This window comes from Manacus candei, unplaced genomic scaffold (assembly GCF_025592945.1).
Source record: "Manacus candei isolate 608988 ecotype Guabito, Panama unplaced genomic scaffold, ASM2559294v1 h1tg000015l, whole genome shotgun sequence".
In the NCBI taxonomy this organism is placed as follows: Eukaryota; Metazoa; Chordata; class Aves; order Passeriformes; family Pipridae; genus Manacus; species Manacus candei.
The window spans coordinates 23,262,591-23,288,367 of NW_026138063.1; the positions used below are offsets into that span (position 1 = coordinate 23,262,591).

At 53.6% G+C, this 25,777-nt stretch overlaps 3 protein-coding genes across 5 annotated transcripts; 1 reads left to right on the plus strand and 2 right to left on the minus strand.

Moving 5' to 3' along the window:
• Window positions 1-1,889: 1,889 nt before the first annotated feature.
• On the minus strand, window positions 1,890-15,078 carry NRROS (negative regulator of reactive oxygen species). 2 transcript variants are annotated; one of them, XM_051782420.1, is made up of 6 exons: window positions 14,946-15,078; window positions 8,707-8,792; window positions 7,499-7,696; window positions 5,078-5,191; window positions 4,504-4,627; window positions 1,890-4,269 (listed from the first exon to the last, which is right to left on the minus strand). In XM_051782420.1, exons 5-6 carry the CDS (start codon window positions 4,609-4,611, stop codon window positions 2,302-2,304), a joined length of 2,076 nt encoding a protein of 691 aa, XP_051638380.1. In that variant the 5' UTR covers window positions 4,612-4,627; window positions 5,078-5,191; window positions 7,499-7,696; window positions 8,707-8,792; window positions 14,946-15,078; the 3' UTR covers window positions 1,890-2,301. The 2 variants fall into 2 exon arrangements, with proteins under 2 accessions (XP_051638380.1, XP_051638379.1); XM_051782419.1 differs by lacking the exons at window positions 8,707-8,792; window positions 14,946-15,078 and having other exon boundaries at window positions 5,078-5,188; window positions 7,499-7,693.
• Window positions 15,079-15,084: 6 nt separating this feature from the next.
• On the minus strand, window positions 15,085-20,318 carry FBXO45 (F-box protein 45). The gene is made up of 3 exons (XM_051782488.1): window positions 19,952-20,318; window positions 19,281-19,637; window positions 15,085-17,583 (listed from the first exon to the last, which is right to left on the minus strand). Exons 1-3 carry the CDS (start codon window positions 20,219-20,221, stop codon window positions 17,398-17,400), a joined length of 813 nt encoding a protein of 270 aa, XP_051638448.1. The 5' UTR covers window positions 20,222-20,318; the 3' UTR covers window positions 15,085-17,397.
• Window positions 20,319-20,376: 58 nt separating this feature from the next.
• Window positions 20,377-25,559, plus strand: WDR53 (WD repeat domain 53). Of its 2 annotated transcripts, none has more exons than XM_051782482.1 (3): window positions 20,377-20,443; window positions 21,363-21,854; window positions 24,314-25,559. In XM_051782482.1, exons 2-3 carry the CDS (start codon window positions 21,378-21,380, stop codon window positions 24,899-24,901), a joined length of 1,065 nt encoding a protein of 354 aa, XP_051638442.1. In that variant the 5' UTR covers window positions 20,377-20,443; window positions 21,363-21,377; the 3' UTR covers window positions 24,902-25,559. The 2 variants fall into 2 exon arrangements, with proteins under 2 accessions (XP_051638442.1, XP_051638443.1); XM_051782483.1 differs by lacking the exon at window positions 20,377-20,443 and adding an exon at window positions 20,539-20,655.
• Window positions 25,560-25,777: the final 218 nt, after the last annotated feature.

The following is a 25,777-nucleotide window of genomic DNA, read 5'->3' on the forward strand; positions in this document are numbered from 1 at the left end:
CCCTCTTCTAGAGGTGTGTTCCAAACAAAGGATACTCCGTGGTTTTCCCAACATGAAGGTGACTGCCCAGTTGCTCCCTGGGATGTCCTTTTGGCCATTACTGAAGTTGGGTGGGACACTTGGGTTCTCCAGTCATGGAAGGGCCTTCCCTATCGCCATGACCTTGCAGAGATGGTGAGAGCAGCTTTGTAAAGACATCCACCACTCTGAAAGTGGAATCTCCTCCTGTTGCCCTGACATCCCATGCACATCCCAGCTCCAGGTGAGCCTCAGCTTTCCAGGCACGTGATGGAGGAGTGTGGATTATCCTGCCCATCAGCTCAACAGAACCAAGAACCCCTGCTCTTTATTTGTGCCCTGGGCAGTGCCGGGTGCCCGGGTTCCTCCCTGCCTGTGTTCCCACAGCTGCACCCCACATCCCCCTTCCAAAAGGAGGTGCAGCGTTGGCTGGGGTGGGGGGGAAGCGAGCCCATCCACAATCCAAGGCTGGCCCTGGCACCCACAGCAGGGGAAAACACCCCCAGGGACTGGGGCACCTGCTCACCCTGCCAGCAGGGAGACACTGGAATGCTGCCAGGAGACAGCACAGGGATGTATTTTTAGGTCATTGCTGTCCCCCAGGGGTGCAGCTTACGGGCAAAAGAAGGGCTGAAAGAGGCTGAGGGATTCCCCAGCTGGGGCCTGGTTTGGTTTTGGCTAGTTCAGTCTAAAATAGGGCCAGAAAGCAGCCATTTCTGAGCTGGGTCTGACAGTGGGGTTCCAGAGCCTTGGCTGCACTCGGTCCCATTGGAGCTGCCAGCATGTCCAGTGGGGTCCGACCTGCGCCACTTCCCAGCCCGGCACGGCCATCGGCCACACCAGGCTCACCCAGTCCCTGTCCCACACCTCTGCCGGGGAGGGGGCTGCCCTGCTCCTGCTGCCTGCACCACCCCTGGCATCTTCCCGGCCCCACGCCAGCCTGGGCATCTCCCTCCACCACCTCCCAGGACAACTCCAGTGGGCTTTAGCCCCCAGCACACCCCACATCGCCCTGCGGAGCCCACCCACATAAGGACATGCCCCCGGCATGCCCACAACACTGCGGCTTTCCCACCCCCCCTGTTCCCAATTAAACACGTTTCACTGGAAAATCCCAGCAATGCCAGGGAATAAAGCCGCTCCAGTTCTCAGAAGGGCTTTTGAGTTAGCACAAACCACCATGACTTCTCCTTCCCCCCCAGAGACTCTCCGAGGAACAGAGCAGCACTTCCCCAGGTAGCGCTGCCCCTCCAGGAGGGACGGTGTGAGCTGCAACCGGAGCTGGGTGGAGGAAACCCCCCACACCCACCGGAGCAGGGCTTCCACAATGAAGGGAAGGGCTTTCTCTTACTTCCTTTGCACGTTTAATCCAGCACTGCTGGCAGAAAATAAGTCCATGATAAAATATAAGCAGGATACAATTTACTCTCCTGCCTTTCAATCAATATTTCACATCGTTTCACTTGGGCTGTTTGTAATGGACTTTCTAACCGGGACTGTGGCTTACCAAAGAAACAAACCCCCAAAATGTGTCAGTCCTGCCGACAACGCCCATCTTATCAGCGCACGCACAGGGTGCACGCCCCGGGCTGCCTGCGGGTTTGCAGTGCCCGCAAGAGCACGGTGGGAGGCTGAGGGTAGGGAGAGCCTCCTCTGCAGCGCCCGGGTGATGTCTGCTCCAGCCCGGGGCACCTCGTGGAGGCCGTTTGCAGATCTGGAGGATGTTTTGAGGTGGGAATAAATAAAAGGAACTGCCTGAAGGTGGGGGGGGAGGGGGGAAACAGCACTGGGGAAAACAGTCACAGAATCACAGGATGGTTTGGGTTGGAAGGGACCTTAAAAAATCATCTGGTTCCACCTCCCTGCCATGGGCAGGGACACCTTCCACTAGCCCAGGTTGGTCCAAGCCCCATCCAACCTGGCCTTGGACACTTCCAGGGATGGGGCAGCCACAGCTTCTCTGGGCAACCTGTCCCTTCAGCCAAGAGGTGTTTGATGTCGTGTCTGCTCAGCTCTTGTCCACACCAGCCGAAGATTTCTGCTGAAGATGTGTCCCTTGAGGATTCCCAGGCTCCATCACTGGACACAGCCCTGAACCCTTTGGGTACCGTTAGGGCTCACCCAGCACCCCGTGTCCTAAAATCCATCAAGTCTCCATCTCACCCACCTCGGAGAGGTTATCAGCTGTAATCCTGTAAGCAGCCAACCTCCCACTCGCATTCTCTGTCCTGAGACCTTCCTCCTCCTCCTCCTTCTCCTCCTCTTCTTCCTCCTCCTCAGCCATCAGTAAGGGCTGGAAACCCCACACCGGTTTTTCAGCAGCTTCAGCAGCTTCTCCTTGAGCATGAGGAAGACGACAGCGAAGGCCACCAGGAGCGTCAGGCAGGTGGGCAGAGCCAGCACGAGGTAGAGCAGCGCCAGGTCGGCCGTCTGCCAGCGGCAGCTCCGCAGGACGGGCTCGGGCAGCGCGCCGGGGCTCAGGGCGTGGGAGCCGTGGCTGCAGGTCACCTCCCGCCCGTCGGGGACGCGCAGCCCCTCCACCCGCTGCAGGGCGTCCCACCAGCCCAGCGTGCAGCAGTTGTAGGGGTTCCGGCTGAGGTAGAGCTCCCGCAGGCTCCTCCCCAGCGGCGTCCGCGCTGTGTCCGGCGGCAGCACCGGGAGGCAGTTGTCCCGCAGGTCCAGGCTGTGCAGCTCCAGGGCGCCCAGCGAGGCGGGGAAGGCGGTCAAGGAATTCCCCGAAAGGTCCAAGTGTACGAGGCTGTTCAGGGTGGAGAAGTCCACGGCTGTGGAGGAGAGGCTGGTGTTCCTCAGAGACAGCACCTGCAGCGTCAGGGCAAGGTCCTGCAGCCACCCCAGGCCCCCAGACAGTGCCTGGCAGTTGTCAGAGAGGTCCAGGTGGATCAGCGACGTTCCCTGGAAGGGGCGGCCGCCCAGCCCCCGCAGACCACAGCCGGCCAAGGAGAGATGGGTCAGGGTCTCCACGCCCCTGATGTCTACGCAGGGGGGACTCTCCGCCTCACCTGCAACGTCTGCCTGGGGACAGAGGTCAACCTGGTTGTGGCTGAGGTCCACAGTAGTGATCTTCCTGGTGTGGGTGAAAACGCCAGGAGGAAGCGCCCGCAGCCTGTTGGCACTGACGTTGAAGAGCTGCAGGTTGGGCAGGACATCCCCGACACCCACCTCTGTCCCCAGCTCCACCAACCGGTTCTGGCTGAGGTCCAGCTCAGTCAGCATGGCTAAGGGGCCCTCCTCCAACAGGTGAAACGCCTCCAGGCAGTTCTGGTTGAGCTTCAGGTGGGTCAGTGAGGGCATCTGGGCCAGGAAGCCCTCCGGCAGGCCCCAGACCTGGTTCTGGCTCATGTCCAGCAGGCGCAGGGAGGAGAGGTTGCTGTAGCAGAGCTCGTCCCAGAGCCTGACCGTTGTGATGTTGGTGGAGTTGCCATCGATGATCAGGAACTGCACGGTGACGTTGGCCAGGGACGTGCCGTTGGGGAGGCGCTGGTAGAAGCTCATCCTGTTGTCCTGCAGCAGCAGGGAGTGGAGCTTGTTCTGCCGGGGCAGCACGGGGAAGAACAGCAGGCGGTTGTGGGACAGGTCCAGCACCTCCAGCTCAAAGAGGTCATCGCTTTCCAGAGCCAGAAACCACTCGATGATGTTGTTGCTGACATTGAGCACCCTGAGCTGGGTGAGGCCAAACCCCACCAAACACGGGAGGTAGTTGTAAGCTATGTTGAGCCTCTGCAGACTCTGCAGCCCTTCAAAAGCTTCATCAATCTCAAAGATGTAGTTCTTCTCCAGGTTCAGCTCCAGCAGCTGTGTCATGTTTGTAAAGATGGACGAGTCCAGTCTCATGATGACATTCCTGGCCACAGACAGGGACTCCAGGGAAGATAGGTTCCAAACTAGAACCGACACCATGTCCTCAGTGAGGCGGTTTCCAGCCAGATCCAGTGTCCTCAAGGCTTGCAGAGCAGAAAGAGCAGCTGCTGTCAGCGAGTAGTTGGTGAAGAGGAGGTTGTCTGACAAGGAGAGCTCCTGGAGGCCTTGACTGCTGTGGAAGGTGCCGGGCTCGATGAGCTCCAGCCGGTTCCTGGTCAAACTGAGATGGCAGAGCTGGGTATATGGAAGCAGAGAAGCATTTCCCAGGACCTGGATAGTGTTGTCATCGAGCAACAGCTCCTCGGTATCACCTCGCAGGTTTCCTGGGATGGAGCTCAGCCATCTCCCAGTGCAGTCCATGGTGCTCTGCACCTAAAGCAAGAGGAGGATCTGTAACACCACTCTGAGAGGCAGGAGATGAGGAGGGAGAAGTTTGGGGAGCAGAATGAGTATGGAGGAGGTGGCTCTGTGTTTAGAACCTTGGCACCCCAGTCCCCTCCAAGCCAGTAGCTGGGATAGGGAAGGTCTGGAGACGCTGAGGCGCCCGGGCTTTGCCAGGCAGGACCAAGCATTCAGAGGGGTGAGGGTTCACAGGAGAGGACTTACGAGCTCACAGCGACCCGGAGATGGTGCCCAGGCTGCAACTGCCCCGCTTCCCCTTCCCACTGCTAGGAGGACCAGAAGCAGGGAGAGACCAGGGAGCGGGGCCTCCATCTCAGCGGCGGCACTCCTGCGGAGATGGAAACAGAGCGAGGAGGTCAGAAGCTGCAGGCTGCTCACCCCAAAAGGTGCAGGTGACCTGGGCCACCACGAGCTGCCTGTGGAGAAGGGACAGAGGGCCTCAGCACCAAGCCCACCCACCCCAGCAGGAGCCCTCGTGGGGCTCCCCCAGTTTGAGCCTGGAGGGCAGGAGAAGAGCAGGGACAGGGAGGTGGCAGCTCGGTCCCCGCATGGGGCAGCACACGTGGGAAAGGCACCGTCAGAGCTGCACAGCTGCTCGTGAATGCCACTGAACTGCATCCCTCAAGCAGAGGAGTCCCCCTGGCAGGGCTTGTGTCCCCTCTCTTGGCACCAAATGCTCCCCCAGGGGACACTGACCCAGTCCCCCCTGAGCCCCCCCAGCGCCCGTCCCCTCCCAGGGAATTGGAAGCTCTCCAGCACAACCTGCCCCGTTACTGACCTGGTGGGACTGGAGCCGATGACATTTGCATCTGGGGAAAAGCTGAAACTCAGGCAAATGAGCAGCGAGGGCTCAGCAAGGCCTCGGCACACAGCACTTTCAGAACTGCCACTGCTTGAAGGAGAAACGGGGGGTTATCTTGGGCAGCCCTGCAGCTGGAGCCTCACAGCACAGAGGGAGCAGGGGCATGTCCTGGGCTGTCTCCTTCCTTGGGACAGCCAAAAGGACAGAGCTGGTGCCTTATCAAAGCAGCATTTATTAATCAGGGGGATGCAGAGGAAGCCCCCCTTCCCCGAGCTGCAGCTCACACACAGCACCTTTTGCCCTCCCAAGCCCTTGGTCTCCAGCAGCACCTCATACCCAGCAGGGAGCAGGAGAGGGACCTTGCTGAGTCTCAAAAACTTTGACTGCACCCAAAAACCAGCAGCTTTGGCTCTGGCTCCTGAACTCCTCTGGAGAAACTCCCACTTGCCTTCAGCCAGCCCAGCCTTTCTTGGCCTCTCTGAACACCAGGAGCACCTCCATGCTCCCGCTCCTCCCTGGAGCTGCAGGGATGGCACCTGCCCAGCCAGGAGAGCAGGCGGCAGCCCTGGCAGGAAACCCCTGCCCGCAGCCCCACACCAGAGCCCACATCCAAGAGCTCTGGGAGCACCCAGGGTGCTCCCCACACCTCACACCAGCCCAGCCCCGGCCCACGCAGCCACAGCTCTTCGAGCGTGGGCACCAGTGACACGCAGCCACCACACACCCGCAGACTGGCACCGAGGGCTCCCCAAAAACCCCCGTCGGGGCTTTCCCCCAGCACAGGTACGGGGGGCAGGTACTCACCGGGTGGGGCGGCGCGCAGGGTTTGGCACAGCCCATCCTGAGGCCAGCGGCCCCCGGGCTGCGCTCGGGGGGCTCTCGGGGCCGGGGGCAGGGGTGACCCGCTGGGTGTGTGACCCACCCGCCCTCCTGCCGAGCACCGATATAGCCTTTGCGGAAGGAGCGACGGAAACTGCAGTCACATGGAGGCAGAGAGCGCGGCCGAGCTCCTCGCTTACTGATCTCAGCACTCACAGCCGGGGTCACGCACTCACACACAGCTCCCTGGCAAGGAGGAACCTCGGCGGCCGGGCAGGGAACCAGGGGGTGCCAGGGGGAACCAGCTCCTGCCTGTCCTGCTGCTCCCAGGGACAAGCCTTGCACTGGGACTCCTCTGCCCAGCTCCGGCGGCAGAACCCCTGCTCGGGTTTTGGGCCGCAGAGATCTTGACTGAAGGGAGGTCCGTGGAGCCACGGCACCGGTCCTGCGGCGTGGAGAAATGCCACCCCTCTGCATGGCACCTATTCCCATAGTGCCCCTCCAGCTCCTGCTTGCCTCCAGTGCCCAGCACAGGGACTTTGACAGGAGCCCAGGGATGTGCATCCCATGGGGGAAGAAGGGGCTGTTATTGCCTGTTGCATCCCAAGCCAAGGTTGGACATGTCCCAGATGTTGAGTCCCCACTTTGGGACACCCGTGCCCAGCCCCTCACATTGTGTAGGTGAGACTTGGGATGCTCAGATTCTCCACCCCCAATCCTTTGGGTCTCCTGGGGCTGCTCAGGATTTCTGCAAACCCAGCACCCAGGGCACAGGTCAGACTCATCTGGATACAGGGACTCCTGAGTGCTGATCCCTATGGGAAACTCAGCAGAACTGGCTTTTCCCACAGCTGCCAAGAAACAACAATCCATATTTCCAAGGCAATATGAGCAGGGAGGTCCCCTTACTCCTCATCCCCATCTACTCCTGCTCTCTATCTCCCCATCCCATGACTCCCTTCTCCCAAGGTCTCCACGCATCCCCAACCCCAAATCCAGCCACTGAGGAGGAAAACAGTTTGCACTGATCTACCTAGCTGGGGAAGGGTTCAGAACTATGGAGAAGGGATCCAGCCCTGCAGCAGGACCCTGTGTAGTGGGATCAGCAGGTTCTGCTCTGCAGTGTCCATGCTCCACATGCCATGTGCTCCCTGGCACCAATGGGATATTCTGCAGAGCTGAGAGATGAACTGCAGCACACTAGGACATCTCAGCTGGGATCCCCCCTATCTGCCAGACCACGTGGCCCCCAAACTCCTGCAGTCAACACAAATGACCAGGGAGATAATTTTTTTTTGCCCTCCTCCTAAATTTAATTTCTTCTCTGGGAGAAGGCTGAGCTGTCCCATGCCACTCGTGAAAAAGCCCTGTGGTTTCATTTCCTCCATTTTCAAGGAAGTTTGACATACAAAAATCAAGAAGGAGAAGAGAGAAGTGAACAGGAGTGGCAGAAACTGCAGTAGGGCACAATTCCCATGGCGTTGCTCAAGGGCACACGAAGGGCTGAGACTGGCCAATGGTTATAAACTGCTGATCCCAAACCGTGCCACAGGCCCAGCCCTCACCCAAACCCCTCACCTGCTGCTTGGAGGTGCGGGAGCTGGCAGAGAGTCACCTGGAGCTGTAAAACTTGAGCATCCTCAGCCCTGACCATACTCCACTCACTGGATCTGGAGGCTCCTGGGAGACCTTCTGGTGAGATTCCTCCTTGTAGTGCCACCAAACACGGTGATGCCTCGAGGGTCAAACCAGCTTCCTCCTGCAGCCCAGCAGGAACTGGGAGAGAAAACAACTTGTTTCATGCCCTGCTCCACCCCCAGCCCGTCCCCAGAGCCAGGGCAGTGTAACCCCCTCTCCCCGGCAGCGAGGGCACCGTGGGGTGGCAGAGTCCCTGCAGCACCCACCCAGGTTTCACCCACCCCACTGTTCCCAAAAGCAGCCCCAGGCCAGGGCTCTGTGCTGGGGCAGTTTGGCAGCAGGGCTGCACTTCACACTTTCCCCACATCCTGCAGCTGGGTGGTTCTGAAAACGTCCCAGAGCTGCTGCTTGGTCCCCTCCTTTTCCTCCCCAGCAGCATCGCACCCCTCACCCCCACCCCCCAGCCCTCACACTGGATTTGTGGTTTATGGGGGTTTCATTTATTTTTTAATATCAGCACAGTAAAGGAACAGGGACTGAGCTGCCAGGACCTGCTGCTCCATCCAGCTCTTCAGGAAGCTCCAATCCAGCCCAATGGCACAGGTGGATTAAATTGAAGGAAATTCAGCTGCTTGGAGCTGTGTCTACAAGAGCAGCTGCAATTCCTGCAGCTGTAGGGGAGGGCTGGGAATCCCCACATGGTTTTACACTCAGTGAACTTCCTCCGTTCCTCCCACGTCCTCTTCCTCCAAACCATCTTTTCCCCTTAACAACCCTCAAATTGTCAAGCACAAACCAAGAGAAAAGTTGTGACAAGAGGGCAGGCTCCCAGTTACTGCTGGAATGCTGCACCCAGGACAGGATGCTTGGGAAAGGAGAAACTGCAACAGGAAACAGCAGCCCCATTGCTGCACCTGTGTTTTCCTGCAGGAAATGTGATTTATTCCAGAGTGGAAGCACCAGGAGAAGGGTCACTTGGTAGCAGGACCACAGCCTTGGTGAGTGGGGGAAAAGTGAAACAGAAATGGGCTTCTCCATGGGCTTCCCTGATTCCCACTGGAATGGAGAAGTGGAGAGAATTAAACAAGTGGCTCTGCAAGGGAGGATGGTGCAAAGCATCATTAATTTAATTAATTTCATTTAATCACCTGCTCTGGAGAAAACAAGGGAAGCTCCAGGTTTGCTGTATCCCAGGAGCTGCCAGTAGCAGTAGTTGCCTCTAATTTAAGATGAACTGTGAACATAAAAAAGAAAACAGATCATTTGTTGCATGGGCAAAAGGGAAAAGCTAAAATGGCCAGCTCGATGGCTGAACACTTTAAACTACAGCTCTGGAATTTCATCTGGCTGAATTTCTCCACAGGAATCCACCCAGTTTATCCCCAGGGAATAGCTCAGGATGTGTCCCATCCCAGGATGGCACAGACACGTTGATGTACAGGAGCAGGGGCTCCCCCAGCCCAGCACCACAGTGGGACGGGAGCTCTGCAGGAAGCACAGCTCCCCTGGGTGTAGTTCCTGCAAGGGGAAGCCAAGGGCCAAAACTCAGCAATTTATAATCAGCTGCAAAATCTTCTTCCCCCCTCAGCTGTAGCCAAACCACCTCCCTGCTGCTTTACCTGGCCATGTTTGGGTGTCCAAGGAGAGGCGTGTGCCAGCACTGACATCAGCCACTAAAGCTCCAGGCTCTGGTTTTGCAGTGACTCCTGTGCCTGGGACCCCCCAGAGCCCCAGCACCTTCCTCTAGGCTGACTCCCCCACCCCACTGCTGCTCCCCTTCCAGCAGCTGCCCACACTCCTGGCTCTCTCCTGCTCTGCAGTTACACATTTAGCCACAGCCAAGCCCAGCTTTGCTCCTGCATTTTATGGAATCCCAGGATGGTTTGGGTTGGAAGGGACCTTTAAAGCCTATCCAGTTCCACTCTCTGCCATGGGCAGGGACACCTTACACTATCCCAGATTGCTCCAAGCCCTGTCCAACCTGGCCTTGGACACTTCCAGGGATGTGGCTTCTCTGGGCAACCTGTGCCAGGGTCTCACCACCCCCTCACAAGGAAGACTTTCTTCCCTGTATTTCCAGCTGTCCGGAATCTCCTAGCTCTTGCCAGGTTTTCTGATGGGAAGAGGGGTTCAAAGAAGACTTCTTTGAACCCAGAATTAGTTCTGGGTTGTTCTGAGCAGAGCACTGGGCTTGCTCACCCACCTTTGCAGCCACACGCTGGCTGCCGACATCTGAAGAACTGGGGCTGTGGGAGCTCAGGGAGGAGGGGGGAGGCAATAACCCCCCAGGACTGAAAACGTGCAATGAGCCCACAGGTGAGTCCCAGCACAAACAATTGGGAAAATGAGGCCTTTGGGCTTGGATGACACCACAGCAGGACTTTCATAGAGGCTCCCACCTTTGACCCTTCAGTCTCTCAAAGGTTCCTCTATGGGAGTCAGAAGAGAGGCAGGAACAGGCCTTAGCAGAAAGGAAACCCACGTTCCTGGGGGCACAGGGCCGTGTGGGAAGGGAAGAGGGGAACTGGTCGGCGGCTCAGCCACAGCCCTTTCCCGGATCCCCGTGCCGGGGTAAGGCTGCACCCTGGCTCCCTTCCCACAAGCAGGTCCAGCCCAGGCAGCTCCATCTCCGTGGTCACTGCTCTTCCTCCTCAGCCTGTAAATGAGGAGGAAGTGGGACAGGGAGGGCAGAGCCACAGCAGGATCTTGTTTCCCCCGCTCGCCTGCACGCGTGGCCATCACACCCCTGCCCTGCCATCACACCCCAGCCTGGGGGCTGCACAGGATCCAGCACCACCATGCCAAGGGAAACCTCCTCCTTGGAGAGCGGGACAGCAGCTGGATCACACAGAGCAGAGCATGCAGTGGGATGCACTGGATGCTGAAATAGTGCAACCTCATGTTTCTGCAGCAACTGGAAGCCAAGAGCATCCACTCCCTTGTGTTCCGAGACATTCCAGAGACACTCAGGAACTCACCTGCAGGAGAAGCAAGTGCCCAAAGCTGGACAAGGCCACTGACCTTGTGCCCAGAGAAGCTGTGGCTGCCCCATCCTTGGAAGTGTCCAAGGCCAGGTTGGACAGGCCTTGGAGCAACCTGGGATAGTGGAAGGTGTCCCTCCACGTTGCAGGGAGGTGGGACTGGATGGGCTTTAAGGTCCCTTCTAACCTAAACCTTTCTGTGATTTTTCTCCTACATGTCCTCAAGAGCTGCAAACAGCCCCACGACCAGGTTGCTTCCATCTAGTTTGGTCTTAGATTGCAGCTACGCCCAAAAGTGTTGCCCAGGTTTTTCCCAGAGGATTGCCAAAGGTGGATAAACTGACTTTATCTTTGCACTCTACAATAAAATAAACCATTGAAAGCAGTAAAACTCCTTGACCCATCTACTCCAGCACATTCACTGAAGTTTTTAACCATAGAATCATGGAATGGTTTGGGTTGGGAGGGACCTTAAAGCTCATCTCATTCCATCCCCCTGCCACAGGCAGGGACACCTTCCACTAGCCCAGGTTGCTCCAAGCCCCGTCCAACCTGGCCTTGGACACTTCCAGGGATGGGGCAGCCACAGCTTCTCTGGGCAACCTGTGCCAGGGCCTCCCCACCCTCACAGGGAAGAATTTCTTCCCAATAACCAATCTAAACCTCCTCTCTGTCAGTTTTTAGCCTAAAACTCTCAGGACTAGAGACTGTAAGTCAGCAGAAGGAGAAGGTTTGGACAAGTCACTGCCATGACATCATTCAGCAATGCAAATTGTGGCAAGAAAAACTACTCCCATCTGCAGCCCCATATAGTCCCTTCCTGCTGCTGTTCTGCTTCTAAGAGAAGTGAGTAATTCTGTTGAGAATGCAAAGGGAAGTGAAACTCTCTCAGCTCCTTGCAGAGCTGAGCGTATCCCACCCAGCTTTCCCCTCTGGCCAGGAGGGCCAACATCCCTGCAACGCAGCCTGATCTCACAAGCAGCTCTTCTGGAAGCAAAGTCACACTCCAGCCTTTTCCCAGGTTTTCAGCTGTGGAGTTCTGCATCCCTCTTTTCCAGCGTGCTTGGGGGACGAGTGACAAAGAAAAGTCTGTCTGTGGGGCCTGGGGATTGGAGCACCCTGTGGCACGTAGGACATACCCTTGTCTTGCACAGAACAGAAAAACTGACAGGACAGAAGTTGCTGTGGGTTTTTTTAAACAATCTCCAACACAAAAGTGGCATTGCTGCTGTACCCAAAACCCAATCCCTGCAGCTGTACCCGAGAGAGACTCAAAGCACTTTCACCTCTCTGTTTGGAGACCTGGATTCACACAGGAGTGCAGGAGGGGCAAGTTCAGTCGGACACTTTGATCAATACACAGATCCTCCCCTCCTGCCCTCTGCTTTCCTGCCAGGAAGAGCAGCTCATGCTGCCAGTAAACATGAGCTACATCCCACCTGGACACGTAAAACCACCTGGTTTCCATCCTGCACACTCTCCTGAGTCCCACTAATGTTCCAGCTCTGCTCCAGTTCTGCTCCTGTCAATTATTTTTCCAGGAATAGATAAAATCATATGCTGAAACTGAGATAAAAATCTCTTGGTTGCTTCCAAAGTGGGATCCCACCCTCCAGCTCTGCTCTTGCACAAAATCTCGTGGAAGGGCTCAGGTGCCCAATGTCAGATGTCACCTGAGCACAGAAAAAACAAACAAAAAGCCAACAAAAAAACCCCCAAATGTGATTTGGAAGTGGCAGAGGCTGAGCAGCCTGGTCTAGTGGGAGGTGTCCCTGCCCCATGGCAGGGGGTGGAACTGGATGAGCCTCCCAACCCTCCCAACCCAAACCAGTGTGTGACTCTATGAAAAGCTTTAACCACTGCAGTATTTGGAATATGATACAAAAAGCACTTTGGCCAACATCCACTTCCTCACTGGCAGGTTTGTCCAGCACTTTCTAAAGTCACAGAATGGAGCTGGCAGAGTTTACTCTCTCAAATTGCTGTTTAAAAGTGATGGGATAAGGCTGAGTTCTCCTAAGCACGGGATGCTCAGGATTAAAAAGACAAAATAAGTCAGGCAGACATGAAACCACTCCAGGTAGCTCACACCACACCTGCCAGTGCAGGCATGGAGGGAAAATCCATTCAATTCCTGACCTGGTAAAATTGCAGAAGAACAAACAACACTCATAACGTACAAACAGTTTTATTTTTTAAATCCCTTTTAAATGATTCTGATTTTTCTTTCAGCTGCAATGACATTTTTTTAAATAAGTTTTTGCTGATATCACTATTTCCTGATCATAAATGCCTGAGAGGAAGAAAAGCAAGTCTGGGAAAGAGTGGAACTTGAATAGCAACAGGGACATTTTTTTTTTTTGAGCCTCTCAAATCCCTGTCAATCCTTTAAGGTGATTTCAGAGCCTTGGCTCAGTCTGCTGTCACTAAAAGTCATTTTCTGAAATGCAAATATTTGCTGAGCCTAATTAAACCCAGGGTTTAAACAAAGGAGTGAATTTAAAAAAAAATCCATGTCCAACATCCACTTCCATTGAGGGTTTTTAGTTTTGTTTTTTGAGGAGGACAGGAAGCAAATGCTAAGGGAGAAGGTTCCATATTAAACATTTAGTTTGCACAACACTTAAGCAGCTCCACAAGGTTCCCACAGTGCTGTAGCTTTGCCCTCTTCTGGGGAGGTGGCAGAGTTCCTTCAGAAGTCACACACCATCATCCAGCAGGAGACAAAAACCTGCTTAAGGGATGAATTAGCAGGTTCAGCAGCACTGCAGGAAAATACTTCTGTGTTCACTCACTGCTTCATTCATTTTTGTTTCAAATGCATCATACTGTGCTGCGAGGTGGGCCTCTGTCACTTAGAGAATCAAACACAGCCACTGCCAACCCCTTAAAAACCTGGTTTGTAAATTTAGAGAGGACCTTAGTGCAGGTTTCAGTAATGCTGCCTTCTGGCTGCAGATTTCATTGTATATAAATGAAAAAAACCCAAACAAAACCACATATATCTAAGAGCTATTTATAACACGTAAAGATTTAGGACTGAAACATCTGTATGGAAATACACAGGCTCAGGAATGACTGAGGGCTGGTAGTATCTCAAATACTTGGAGCAAATCAGTTTTGCATGATCAGACTATGATCAGGCTGAGCCTTATTTTAACTCATCACTGCTGTCATCATCCCAGGGAAAATGGAAAAGGAGAAAAAAAAAATAGAGGCAGGAGAAAAAAAAAAAATAGAGGCAGCCATCTGGAAACACACCCGTGTGCTCAGGGAGTTTGGAAATGTAGATCACAGATGAGCAGGGAGGAAAGTTGGATTTCTCACTGTCGGATTCCGAGGCAGGCAGGGAAGAGCACAGCTGCATCCGAGGAGCAGAGGCTCAGCCCACACCACCAGGTCCATCTGCTCCTGCCTGGCTTTGTCACCTGAAACAGGGGGCACAGAAACGACTGGGGTTTGCTGGGGGAAGGCACTGGGGGCTCTCAGAAATGCACACTCACTGCTGCGTCTTCAAGTGGGGAAAAAACCCACCCTTTTCCAGGAGATACCCCTCCCAGGGTGAGTTTCCTGCTCCATCTTGATTTAGCACTTCAGCCATCAGCACCTGAGAAGTCACACAAGTGGCTTTGGGCCAGCACGAGCTGCCACCAAGGCCCAGAACAGCCTCTGCCTCCAAACCAGTGGCCACACCAAGCTCCTCACCTCCTCAGAGAGGTGGGATGGGGGCAGATGACCAACTGCTCAGCTCCCAACACATTTCACAGCACACTAAAATCACAAGGAATTCTGGGTTTTATTCAAATGATAGACAAAATGCTTGCTTATTCCCAAAATCCTGGCGTCCTGCAGGATTCCAAAGCCAAGACCTGTGAATTTGGCTGATTTCTGTTTGGGGGCCTGTGAACAGTTGATATTCTCCCTGACCAAAGCAGTTAATCCCTTGTCAGGGTTAGAAAAATACCTCAAACAGCTGCTCAGCTGACCCTGAAGTACCTCAGGCTAAAAAAAAGCAAATCCACCTTCTTGGCAAGCACCAAACCCCTCTGCTCCTGAAGGAGCTCACAGGGATGTCGGCCAAAATTTACTGCTTAAAAACAGATTCTTGATGCAGAAAGTTTGGGAAGTGCCTCAGAGCTCACAACACAGTCCCCTGCTTCTTCCTAAAAGCGCCATGAAACATTGAACTTCCATGGGGAAAGCTGAGGGAACAGTGGGAAGCTGACGTGGGAAGGAGGCCCCTGAATACAGCAGTGTGGCTGCAGCAGTGACCACCCCACCCCAATCCAGAGGCCTCCAGCAGTCAGGAATGCCTTTTCCCCCAGTGCTGAGCTGTTTCAGAGGATGCAGTTTCCCAAGCACAGCTCTCAGACCACTGAGTTTCCAATCCCTTGTTAACCACTCACCAGACTCCATTCTCCAGCAGTCACACAGCAAACCACAGTCCCAGCGGCTCCGTCCTCCTGGTGCACCAAACTGCAGCTCCCTTCTTCCCATCTGGGGGATTCCACAGGTGCCATTCCAACAATCCACACCGACACATCCTTCTGAATGGTAGCAGAGTTTATTTTAATATTTTGTACAGCCAGCATTGGTCTCCAGGAATAAGTTATAATCTTACATAAGTGAGTCCACCCAAACCCACCCTTAAGGAATGTTCGACTTTCAGCATTTCTGATTGAGAGGGAAATTATTTAGAGGGAAATTATTTGGAGGGTAAGACGCAGTCTGAAGAATGGAAATCAATCTGAATTGGTGATTAAAACTCCTCGGAAGTTCTCAGGGTTTCCTTGCCTCTAACTGGATCATGGACAAGCACAGAGGTCACGTCTTTCAGGACTGCACTGAGAATACATTCATCCCGGGGACTATTTATTTTCCCAAATTGGACAGGGTTTTGTTTCCTTTATCCCCAACTCCACATCCCATGGTTCTGCTCTGCAGATACAGTCCAGTACAATCAATGCTTTGTAACAGATTTGTCCTGGAGGCACTGGGATGCCCATCCCACCACAGCCTTTATTCAGCTGCTCTCACCACCACCTAAAACACCTCCTCGCTCCTGGCTGAGGCAGGAGGGGGACAGACCTCGACAGTGCCTTCCAGCAATGAACACACAAAACAAATAAATACTTTAAAATCCTTTAAATGGTAATGACTCACACAGTTCCAGTGCAGAACCTGGTGATCTACCAGGCAAAAAGCACTCCAAGGGCAAAGCCTCACTCACCTCCTTGCACTGCTCTCCTTGAGGAACTGGGGGGATGAGCAACAGGCTAAGGGGAATTCCTCCCTCTGCCATGCTCACAGAGTTGCCAGTGTCTGACATTAAGCAACTGGCATTCTCCAGTGCAAGAAAAGCAAAAAAAAGAGGTTGTATAAACATTTCCTTATCCTTCTCCCTCTCTGAAAAGTAGCTCTGAAACAGCTCAGGCAGCTCTGGGAAACGCCAACCAGCACGAAACCAGTCATGGGACTCACAGCTTTACTGCCCCACGAGAGAGCCCTTCTGGGGCTCCCTGCAGACCTTCCAGCCTCAGAGCAAAGTGGTTTCACCAGGGAGCCCCTCCTCACTACACCTGGAAGTTTCCCAGCCTGCACATACCAGCACACGGACACACCTGAGGGTCTGTGCCTGGCTTTGAGAAAACCAGTGCAAGTGAAGAGCCCAAACATTGAACATGATCCAGAATCCCCATCAAAGGGCTGGTGAGAGTTTTACTCCTCCTGGGCAGGTGAATATTCGGGTACTGGGGGGATTTTATTTAATTAAAGAAAGGTTCAGCCAAGCCTTAAGGTCTTATAAAGCCATTTAAGCCAAAACCAAGGTCTGGATGCAGAAAGTGAATGCTCCTTCCTCGTTACCTCGAAACACTTTGCAGCAGTGATTAGAAAATGTAAGAATGCTTTTAAAAGTTGGTGGGTTTGATGTGGAAAGGAAGGCAAGCTCAGCGCTGTGCTGAGCCTTCCTTTCCCAAGGGGAGTGCAAGTTTGGTGAAAGGAAACGTGTTGTGTTTCTTACAGAGGACAAGCCTGTCACAGAAGCCATGGAAACTGTCACAGGAAACGACCCAAAGTAGCACCATACTCCACAAGAGCATCCCAAAACACATTAGGATACAACAGAAGGGCACTGACATGAACGCTGGACACCTGCCCCAGGTGTGTGTTCCGATGTCACCGAGTGGGGTGATTTTTTTTTCCCCTTTAAGAAATTATGTTCCAGTTAGAATAAAGGCAAACCCTTTCTTTTACCTGTTCTTTTCAACGTGTTCTGTATATACAACCCTTAAAATACACTTAAAAATAGCTGCCCACGTGTTGTGTCGTTACACTGGAGAAGGGCAGTTACACAGACCCTGCCTCTCAGTACATTAAAAATTGGGAACACCCCCAGCAGCCCCGCTCTGCTCCGGCCCCCACGCTGGCCCCGAGGAGGGAAGGAAGGAAGGAACAAGCAGCTTGGAAATGGGAGTCTCTCACAAAACACACCACTTACAAATCTCGGAGTAATTTCCTCAAGCAGTTTTGTCTCAAGTCCTTTCTGAAATGTCTGAGGTCACACTGCCATCTTAGCAATGAAATCTGTTGCAACATGCATGTGTCAGCTTCCCACTCAACCAACTGCAGCCCTGAGGATTTTTTCTGGCCTGGTAGAAATAGGAAATGTAACACAATTCCTGATGTATGGCTGGTCCTCTGTTTCCAAACCCAGTGTGGTTCCCTCGATGGTTCTTGGACACACACCCACGCTTTTTTGTTGTTTTTTTTTCCTCTAATACACGTTTCCCTCTAACCAACATGCAGATTTCTCCTCCCAATCATCCACATCTTGACGTCCCAACGAAACAATCCACATCATCCATCCAGAGGTTTTCCCAGGTAGACCAAAGTCACTTCTGTGTTACCATACACAGCAGACACTGCTGGATACAGGCAAACTTTTGGCAGTCCTCTGAAGGCAACTCCCAGGAACTCATAGCCCCTCTCAAACGCTAACGTTTTGTCTTCCATGTCCAGGATAACTCGGATCCTTTCGCCTATCTGGAAACAGGGACAGGAGAAGTGGAATAAAAATAACACACAGAAAGAGTCAGCATGCTCAGATGGAGTTAAAAATAATGCAAAGTGCAACACAGCAGAGAATTTTAAAGCAAGGCTTTCCTGCTTCTCATGCTTGATTGCTTTAACGATGGGAATTTCCCAATTTCACTCAAATTCACCACGATCCCGAGTGCCTCTGAAGCAGGGCAGCCTGTACCCACCACCTGTTTATGATAATAAACATGACCCTTCTCATACAAACCTGTGAGAGCACTGAGAGCGAGCACAGAGTGCCTGGTGCTCTGGAAACCTTGCCATGGCCTCCAAGATCCCTGAGCTCGGTGTTCAGCTGCTGCTATTGCTGAGCAGGTTCTCCTTTGTTAGGAGCAATTTTAAAGACAATGTATTTTTTAAGAAAGGCAAGTGCCACCTACAAAAAAATCCCAGAATAGACCGATATGCAGGTGCTGTGGCTGACAGAGGTGTTTTCTCACCAAGGCTGGGGGAAATTCCACTATAAAAGGTAAAATAACCATGAAAAACCGAGAGTATATACACACACGAGTGAAACCAACACGGATCTCAGCAGGAGACTCTGATCCAGGCAGGCACAGAGCTCCCTGGGTTATTTCAGACATCAATACAAGTCCCAGAGGGCAGCCACAAGCACAGCAGGCGCCACACAAACTCCTGACTCTTCTCCAACCAGCCCCAGTGCTGGGGATTTCTTCCAGCCAACAGATTTTTTTTCCAACCAACACTGACACACTTTTGTCTTCCCTTTAAATACGTTTTCTATGAGCAGATCACTGCACATGTCCAAATAAACATAAAATACGCCAAAGGATTGCTGATTTTAACTTTCACATGAAATTTAGGAATATCAGATGCAAGTTGCTACACAGATCTTCACCCACAAGTGAAACATAAGCCAGTGCAAAGCCACAGCACTGGGGGCTGGACTAGATGATTTTTAGAGTCCCTTCCAACCCAAACCATTCCACGATTTCGTGATTATGAGATGGAAATGACAACGCATCCAGTTCAAGCAGTAACACGAGCAAACCCAGTAGCCAAAACGCAGCTGGGTGAGCAGGCAGAACGACAAAGACAAACACTTCCCTAAGGACAAAAAGGTGGGATAGCATTTGCTCTTTAATACCCTGAAGTTATCTGAACATCACGTCCCAGCCAAGGGATGTCACCCACGGGAAGGCAGCCAGCCAGCAAACGCAGCACTCAGCACTGCTGCAGGAAGACTCTTACCTAAGCACTAACCTCAGCTCACCCTGCCAGACAACAACAAAGGGGGAAAACAGCTCAGACACTCACCTTGCTGTGGGGCAAGTCACTGCTTCACGAGGCTACAACAGTCTTTTCAGCTTTTACTCCAAAAAGCAACACGGTGTCTAAGCAGACACGCACGGCACACGCTTCACACTCAGCGTTTGAGATTAAAGTGTGGAAACAACCCAGGGTCAGGTGCACTGAACACCAGACAGGTGTAGCCTGTGGAAGCAGTAAACCAAGGGGGAAAGGGCTCACGAGGCAGAATCATCTGCCTTCTGCAGGGGAGGCACATAGATCCTTAAGAGGGCATTTAGAAGCAATTCAGCAGCCAGCCAGGACACCCGAGGAACAGCCAGGACAGGGGAGGGACAGCCAGCACCCACGAGACCCGCGCCAAGCCCCCTCACCTGGTACTTGGGCGCGTTATTGCACTGGGGGAAGCTGCCGTTCACCTCCCCGTTATGCAGCAAGTTATTGTCCACCAGGTTCCAGCCCCAACTCTGGTCGTCGCTGCCCAGCAGGGCCACGTATCCCTGGCACTGCATGGCCGCGCGCTTGGTGGCGATGCCGATGACGGCCACGGTGCCCAGCGGGCCCTCCCACCACACCTCCCAGGCGTGCCGGCCCTCGCTGAAGCCGATCTTGGTGCGCGCCCCGTCCGTGCTCTGCGCGATGGGGTTGCGGTGCAGCGTGAAGCCGTTCTTCTTGATGTAGACGTTCCTCGAGCAGTCGTTGGTGCTGAAGGCGTGGTGGAAGGCACGGACCTGGCGGAGAAGAAAAGGAGGGTGGTGGGGGAGATGGACGGGACTTGGAGCAGCCTGGTCTAGTGGAAGGTGTCCCTGCCCGCGGCAGGGGCCGGGAACGAGATGAGCTTTCAACCCAAACGAGATGGGCTTTCAGCCCTTCCAAGCCAAACCACTCTGTGGCTCTACGACATGAAACCCCGCAGTGTTTTCCAGCCCCCCCTTGGTTTCGGATGGCGAGTGGGCCGAGGGTCTGTGGGGGTGTCCCCGGGCGCCCGGGGGGTCGCTGGGCGGCTCTGGGGGGTGTCCCCGCGGGGCGAGGGTCCCGGCCTCACCTTGCCCTTGTAGGTGGGCACGTTGCAGAGGATGTCGGTGCGCAGGGCCTCCTCGGCCAGGCAGCGGGCGGCCAGGCTGCGCCACACCTCGCTGTTCTCGTCGCCGTGCAGGACGCGGTGCCACAGCTTGCAGACCAGCGCGCAGCTCCGCAGCTCCCGCAGCTCCAGGTACGAGAACACGAGCTCCAGCACCCGCCCCGGCAGCCGCCAGCCCGGCCCTCCCCACGCCGCCGCCCCGGGGCCGGGGCCGGGCCCGGGCCCCGCCGCCATCGCCCCCGTCCCCCCGCGCTCCCCTCGCCCGCCCGGTGTCGGCGGGGCCGGGGCCGCCGAGGCCTCACGGCGCCGCCATCTCGGCCGCGGGCACCGCCCCGCGCGTGCGCGGCGGGCGCGGGGCGGCCGCGAGGGGCGGGGGCGGCGCGGAGGGAGCCGGGCTGAGGGAGCCGGGCTGAGGGAGCCGGGCTGAGGGAGCCGGGCGAGCCGAGCGGGGCTGAGGTGAGACCCGCACCCTCGGAACCCCCGGGGACGGTCCCGGCGGCGCGGGGGGCGGCCCCAGGACCGGGCCTGCCGGGGCGGGGGGCTCGGGGCGGGCGGGACCAGCTGCCGCGGGCGCGGAGGGTTGTGAGGGAGCGGCTCACGGGCGGGCGGGCGGCCGCGGATCGGCCCCCCCACGCGGCCCGCGGGAGAGGAAGGTGTCGGCCCTCTCTGTAGGTGTTACTTAATCGCTGAGACCGAAGTTTTACTGGTGCATTGAATGGGTGCTGGCTGCTCTTTAGACGTGTCCCGGCAAAAATCACGTGGAAAGCGTAACATGGTAAAAAATACCCCAAACGAAAATAAGCCGTTTATTGCCCAGTAACGCGATAAACCCACGGAGGGCAGCGAAGCGGCTTCTGGGCTGTCACACGAGCCCCACGTTGCCTGTGCCCTGCCCTGCCATTAACTCGCCTTTCCCCACAGTGTCCCAGCCCCTCCAACGCTTATTATGCTTTTGTGCCACTCTTTTTATTTTTTTCCTCCCTCACTTAATTTTCTGCTGATGTCCCGTAAGCAGGGCTGTGGCACAGGCTGTGAGCAGTCACGCCAGGGAAGGGTGAGCTTGGCGAGCTCCATGGGCGTGCTCTGAGACCCAGTTAAACGTGTTGCAACCCTTGCAACTAACCTGCCTTAAACTGGTAATGCTGCTTTTAAAAGGATCGTAGAATCATTGTGTCCTTTAGGTTGGAGAAGACCTGCCAGCACCTGGTGTTGCTGGTGTTTGAGCCAAAGCTCCACGTGGGTACTGAGCTATGCCTGCTTTACCTGGACACTGAAGTTTCAAGTACTTTGCAGGATGATCCTGTTTTTTGATAACTTTCTGCTGTAATGTGACCAACAACCAGCTCAATTCAGGGTTTTTTTTTGTTTGTTTCAGAGGTGTCCCCAAAGCATGGCAGTCAAATGGACTGGTGGACATTCCTCCTCTGTCCTGTGCCTGTCTGTGAGCGCAGAGGGGCTGGTGGTGTCCGGCGCGGAGCGCGGGGAGCTGGCGCTGTGGGATGGGGGAGGCTCTCCAGCGGGACAGCTCCGGCTGCCGGGGGAGGAGGATGTGACCTCCGCGGTGTTCTCCGCCCGCCGCCCCAGCACCCTGTACACCTCCCACGGAGAAACCATCAGCGTGCTGGATGTCCGGGCCCTCCAGGAGCCCCTGGAGCGCTTCCACGTGAACGAGGAGGAGATCAACTGCCTCTCCCTGAGCGACACTGACAGCTTCCTGGCCGCGGCAGATGACTCGGGGGCCATAAAGGTTGTGGACTTGGAAAGCAAGAAAGCCATACGGTCCCTGAGACACTCCAACATCTGCTCCTCTGTTGCCTTCCGACCTCAGCGGCCTCAAAGCCTGGTTTCCTGTGGACTGGACATGCAGGTGATTTGCATACACGTAGATGGTTATTGGTGAAGTGAAACAGTAATAACCCCACCTGTCGTAGTGAGGCACCCACAGACTTTCACTGAAAGTGAAGGTGTCCAGCCTGCAGTCACTGGGAAGCTCCATCACTATTCAAAAGTAGTTTTGGCCCAAAAACCAAGTGTCAAGGCTGTTTGTGCCATTTTCTACTCAGCAGTTCCTCTCCCTGTTTTTATCTTCCTCAATATTTACAATCCAAAAGTGAGCGGGGTGGGAGGAAATCAGAATACAGTGCAAAGCTCCTTTACTACAACGTCTTTCCAAGTGGAGCATATCACTAAGGACAAGTCATTTTTACAACTCATCCTTTGTTCTGATTGATCTCTTGGAAGCATGAAATGTTCTTTGCCTTTTTACACTTCTCTGTCCTCGTCAAGAGGAAACTTTGTCCTTTGCATTCTGAGAAGAACCGTGCTAGGAGTTAAGTTCAGAGCCTGCCACCCAGAACAGATGTTTTTCAGTAATTTCTTTCCAGTGGTTGAGATCTGACCACATTCCTGGTTTAGCCCGAGATGGAAACTGTCACTTCTCAAAGGTTTCTGTGGTTCCAGCATGTCAGGGTGAAGTTTGTTTGACAGCACTGAACAGTTTCACTCTGTGTTCTTGAAACCAAAGCACATCTCAAACCCATTAGAGCAAATACATGCTGGTAGTTAGGATAAATGGTAATTTTCCACATTAAATTCCTGATGATAGATCTAGTCTGAGAGGAGTAAATGCTCGGTGCCTTAGCTGGCTTAACTCAGGACCCTAAAATGCAGATTCACAAGCCTGGAAGCTTTTTATCAGAATTGTAAGCATTTATATACCACTAGGTGCAAGTGAGCTGGTTATTTTTTTTGTGACTTTTTAGTATTAGTTTCTTTTATTGTAGCTCAGCAAGCTGGGTTTTAGGTGAAAGTCAATATCCCGAAAGAGTTGGGATTCATTAGTGTGTTTTTATATAGTGAAAAGAGCATTTTTCTGCATCGAGGCTGCCTTTAAGATGCATCATTTCCCAAAGGGGAGCTGAGCTGCAGAGCTCTGGAATGCTGTGCTGCAGCATGTCTTTGGACAAGTTACGAGCTCCACGAGCATCCAAACATGTTCTGGATTCACAGTCAAACCCTCGGGGAAGCCGTGGCTGGTAAGAACTGAAATTTAGGTTGCTGCAGTTCTTTCAGGAGTTCCAAGGAAGCAGGGAAAATGCCACGAGGACAGAAAATACTTAGTCTGCAGGAAACCTGTCAGCAGTTGATGGATTTATCAGGCTGTTGCAGTGCTGTCCGTGATGGAAAAAGGAGTATTTTCTGTAAGCATCACCCAGCCTCTCTGATTTACAAATCAGTTGTTGTGGAAAGTTTTCCCTTTCATCCATAGCAAAGTAGTTTTAATGCAGCAGCAAGAGCAGTCACTGAAACAGGAAGGTGACAGGAAATGATGTGTTGCAGATGTTTTAGCGTGACTTGGATTCCAGAAAGGCAGAGCCAGGGTGACAGCTCCTTTGTGGCCCAAATTTAAAGACTTCTGGTGATTACTGCTGGTGATTACTACTGGTGATTGACTGCTGAAGGAATATTTTTATCAACAACAAATTAAAGCTTAGCTTTATGAAGCAAACAGCACAGCAGTGCTGCATTAGACTGAGTTGTGCTTCTGGCTCTGTTGGCCTTGAAAATGCTTATTGTCAATTCATATCCTATGAAAGTCTTGAGAGAATTATTTTTAATTGGCTCAGTATAAATCTGTAGTGCTTGAACTGCTATATGAGAGACCCAGGATTCGTGTGAAGGCACAGTTATCACTTCAGAGGGGGCTTGGGGGTGGGGTGGCATTTGAAAAGCAAGACTAAAAGCACAACCTCCCCCCATCTCTTCAGGAAAAGCACACCCTACTCGATAGCACAAACCAGATCTACTCACTGGATATAAAAAGAAATACAAATACACCTGTTTAAAAATGAGAGCCTCAACTGCTGTTTGCATTTTGCTGTCCCATTTTTCAGACACATTCATGGTGATGATTATTGTAGGGCAAGTGCGTAGCAGAGACAAAAATCCAGAATGATACTGATTTCTATTCACTGCGAGTGTTTCCATGTCCCTCCTTCTCAATAATTGATGTGCAGTATGTCAGGATTGCTGTTGCTGAGATAAATGCAGAGGCTTTTAGAGCAGGGTTTGCATCCCCTTCGTGGTCTAAAGGTCTGAGTCACTGACTGCAGAGTATGGCGGTGGGGGTTTGGAGACCAGGCTGGAAAGATTTGCCATATTTATCAGGGCATCTTCAGCCCCTCCTCACCACACACCCTACACCTCTTGCACTCACGCACAGCCTTTGCTCTGCTAGAACCAGAAGTGTGGTGGTTCATTTTTACTGCTAAAGATCGGATTTTGTGTGAAATGGACAAATCATTCATTCGTCCTGGTTTTTTCCAGGTCATGCTGTGGAACCTGCAGAAGGCTCGCCCCTTGTGGACCACAAACCTGCAGGAGTGTGGCCTGGAGGACGACAGCCCACAGTCAGCCGGGCAGTTCTTCAACCCGCCGCTCGCACATTCCCTGTCCGTCGCCTCCTGCGGGAACGTCTTTGGCTGCGGAGCTCAGGACGGTAAAATCAGAATATTCCGAGTCACTGGTGTCAAGTTTGAACGTGAGCTGGAGTTCCAGGGGCACAGCTTGGGAGTCTCCCAGGTCCTCTTTATGCCAGAGGCGTACTGGTTGTTGTCTGGAGGAAACGACGGGAAAGTCCTGCTCTGGGATGTCGGCAGCGAGGTTGGGAAGCAGCAGAAAAGTCCAGCAAAATCTCTGCAGAGGAGGAAGGCCCAAGCACCTGCTTCCAGCAGGAAAAATGGGAAGCTCAACAAAGTGTCCTCAAGTGAACAGACTGGAGTTGTGCCAAAGCTCACCATCGAGCACGGAGAGAAGGTGAACTGGCTCTCGTGCGCAGAGATCAAAGGCTCCAGGAGGGTGCTGGTCGCTGACCAGAGCAGCTCTGTGTCGGTGTATCCCTTGCCAGAACTGTAAATACCCAGGTGTTTGCAGACATTGGGGGGGCAGAACCACTCCTCAGAGCCAGTTACATCCACTGACAGTGACCTGGGCAGTGAACCCCCACGTCCCTTGGAAGGGGAAGAGATTTGCTGTGCACTCGTGGTGTCCCTGGCCTCATGCTGGTTCTCTGTGGCTCTTGTGTTCACAGCTGCCATCTCCTGCAGGGTTGGCAGTTTGCTGCTTGAATTAAGTGAAACGGGTCTTTACATTTAGGTGGTATCAGTCCATGACTAAGCTGATGTAATTAAGGCTGGAAGAGGAATTCAGCACTGAGGGGACACCCCGATGCTGAGTGAGGGTGCTGAGCAGTGACAGGGCTGTTGCTGGCTGTGCTCTGTGGGGTTTGCACTGTTGCAGTGCTCTGTGTGACTCTCCCCATGAAGCTGTAGCCCAGTTGGCTTAAACCAGCTGTAGTGGAATCTATTTTCCATCATTCTGTAAGACCAGGGAAGCGTCAATTAATGAGTAAATTAAATGAGTTTCCCTGTTGTTGCCAATTGGTTTTGCTCACGCTGCAGTAAAGGAGGGAGCAGGGGAACTGTTAACACCTGTTTGATGGCTCAGCTGTCAGTTGTTTATCCCAGGGAAAAAGAACTATTACACTTAAATAAATGCCTTCTCTCTCACTGTTCCCTTGTGCTTAGACTCACTCTAATATTGCCAAACTCACACAAAATTCTGTCAAAAAGTGTATTATACCCCTGTCACAGGGGGAATGTGAAGGGCCAAAGGCATGACTTCTCCTTACCTAAATACTTCGTCTTCCCAAAGCTTTGGAAACACAGTGAGCAGAACTTGGCTTGCTAGAAGCATCTCTTCATTTGCAAATTGAAGGTAGGAAGAACTAAG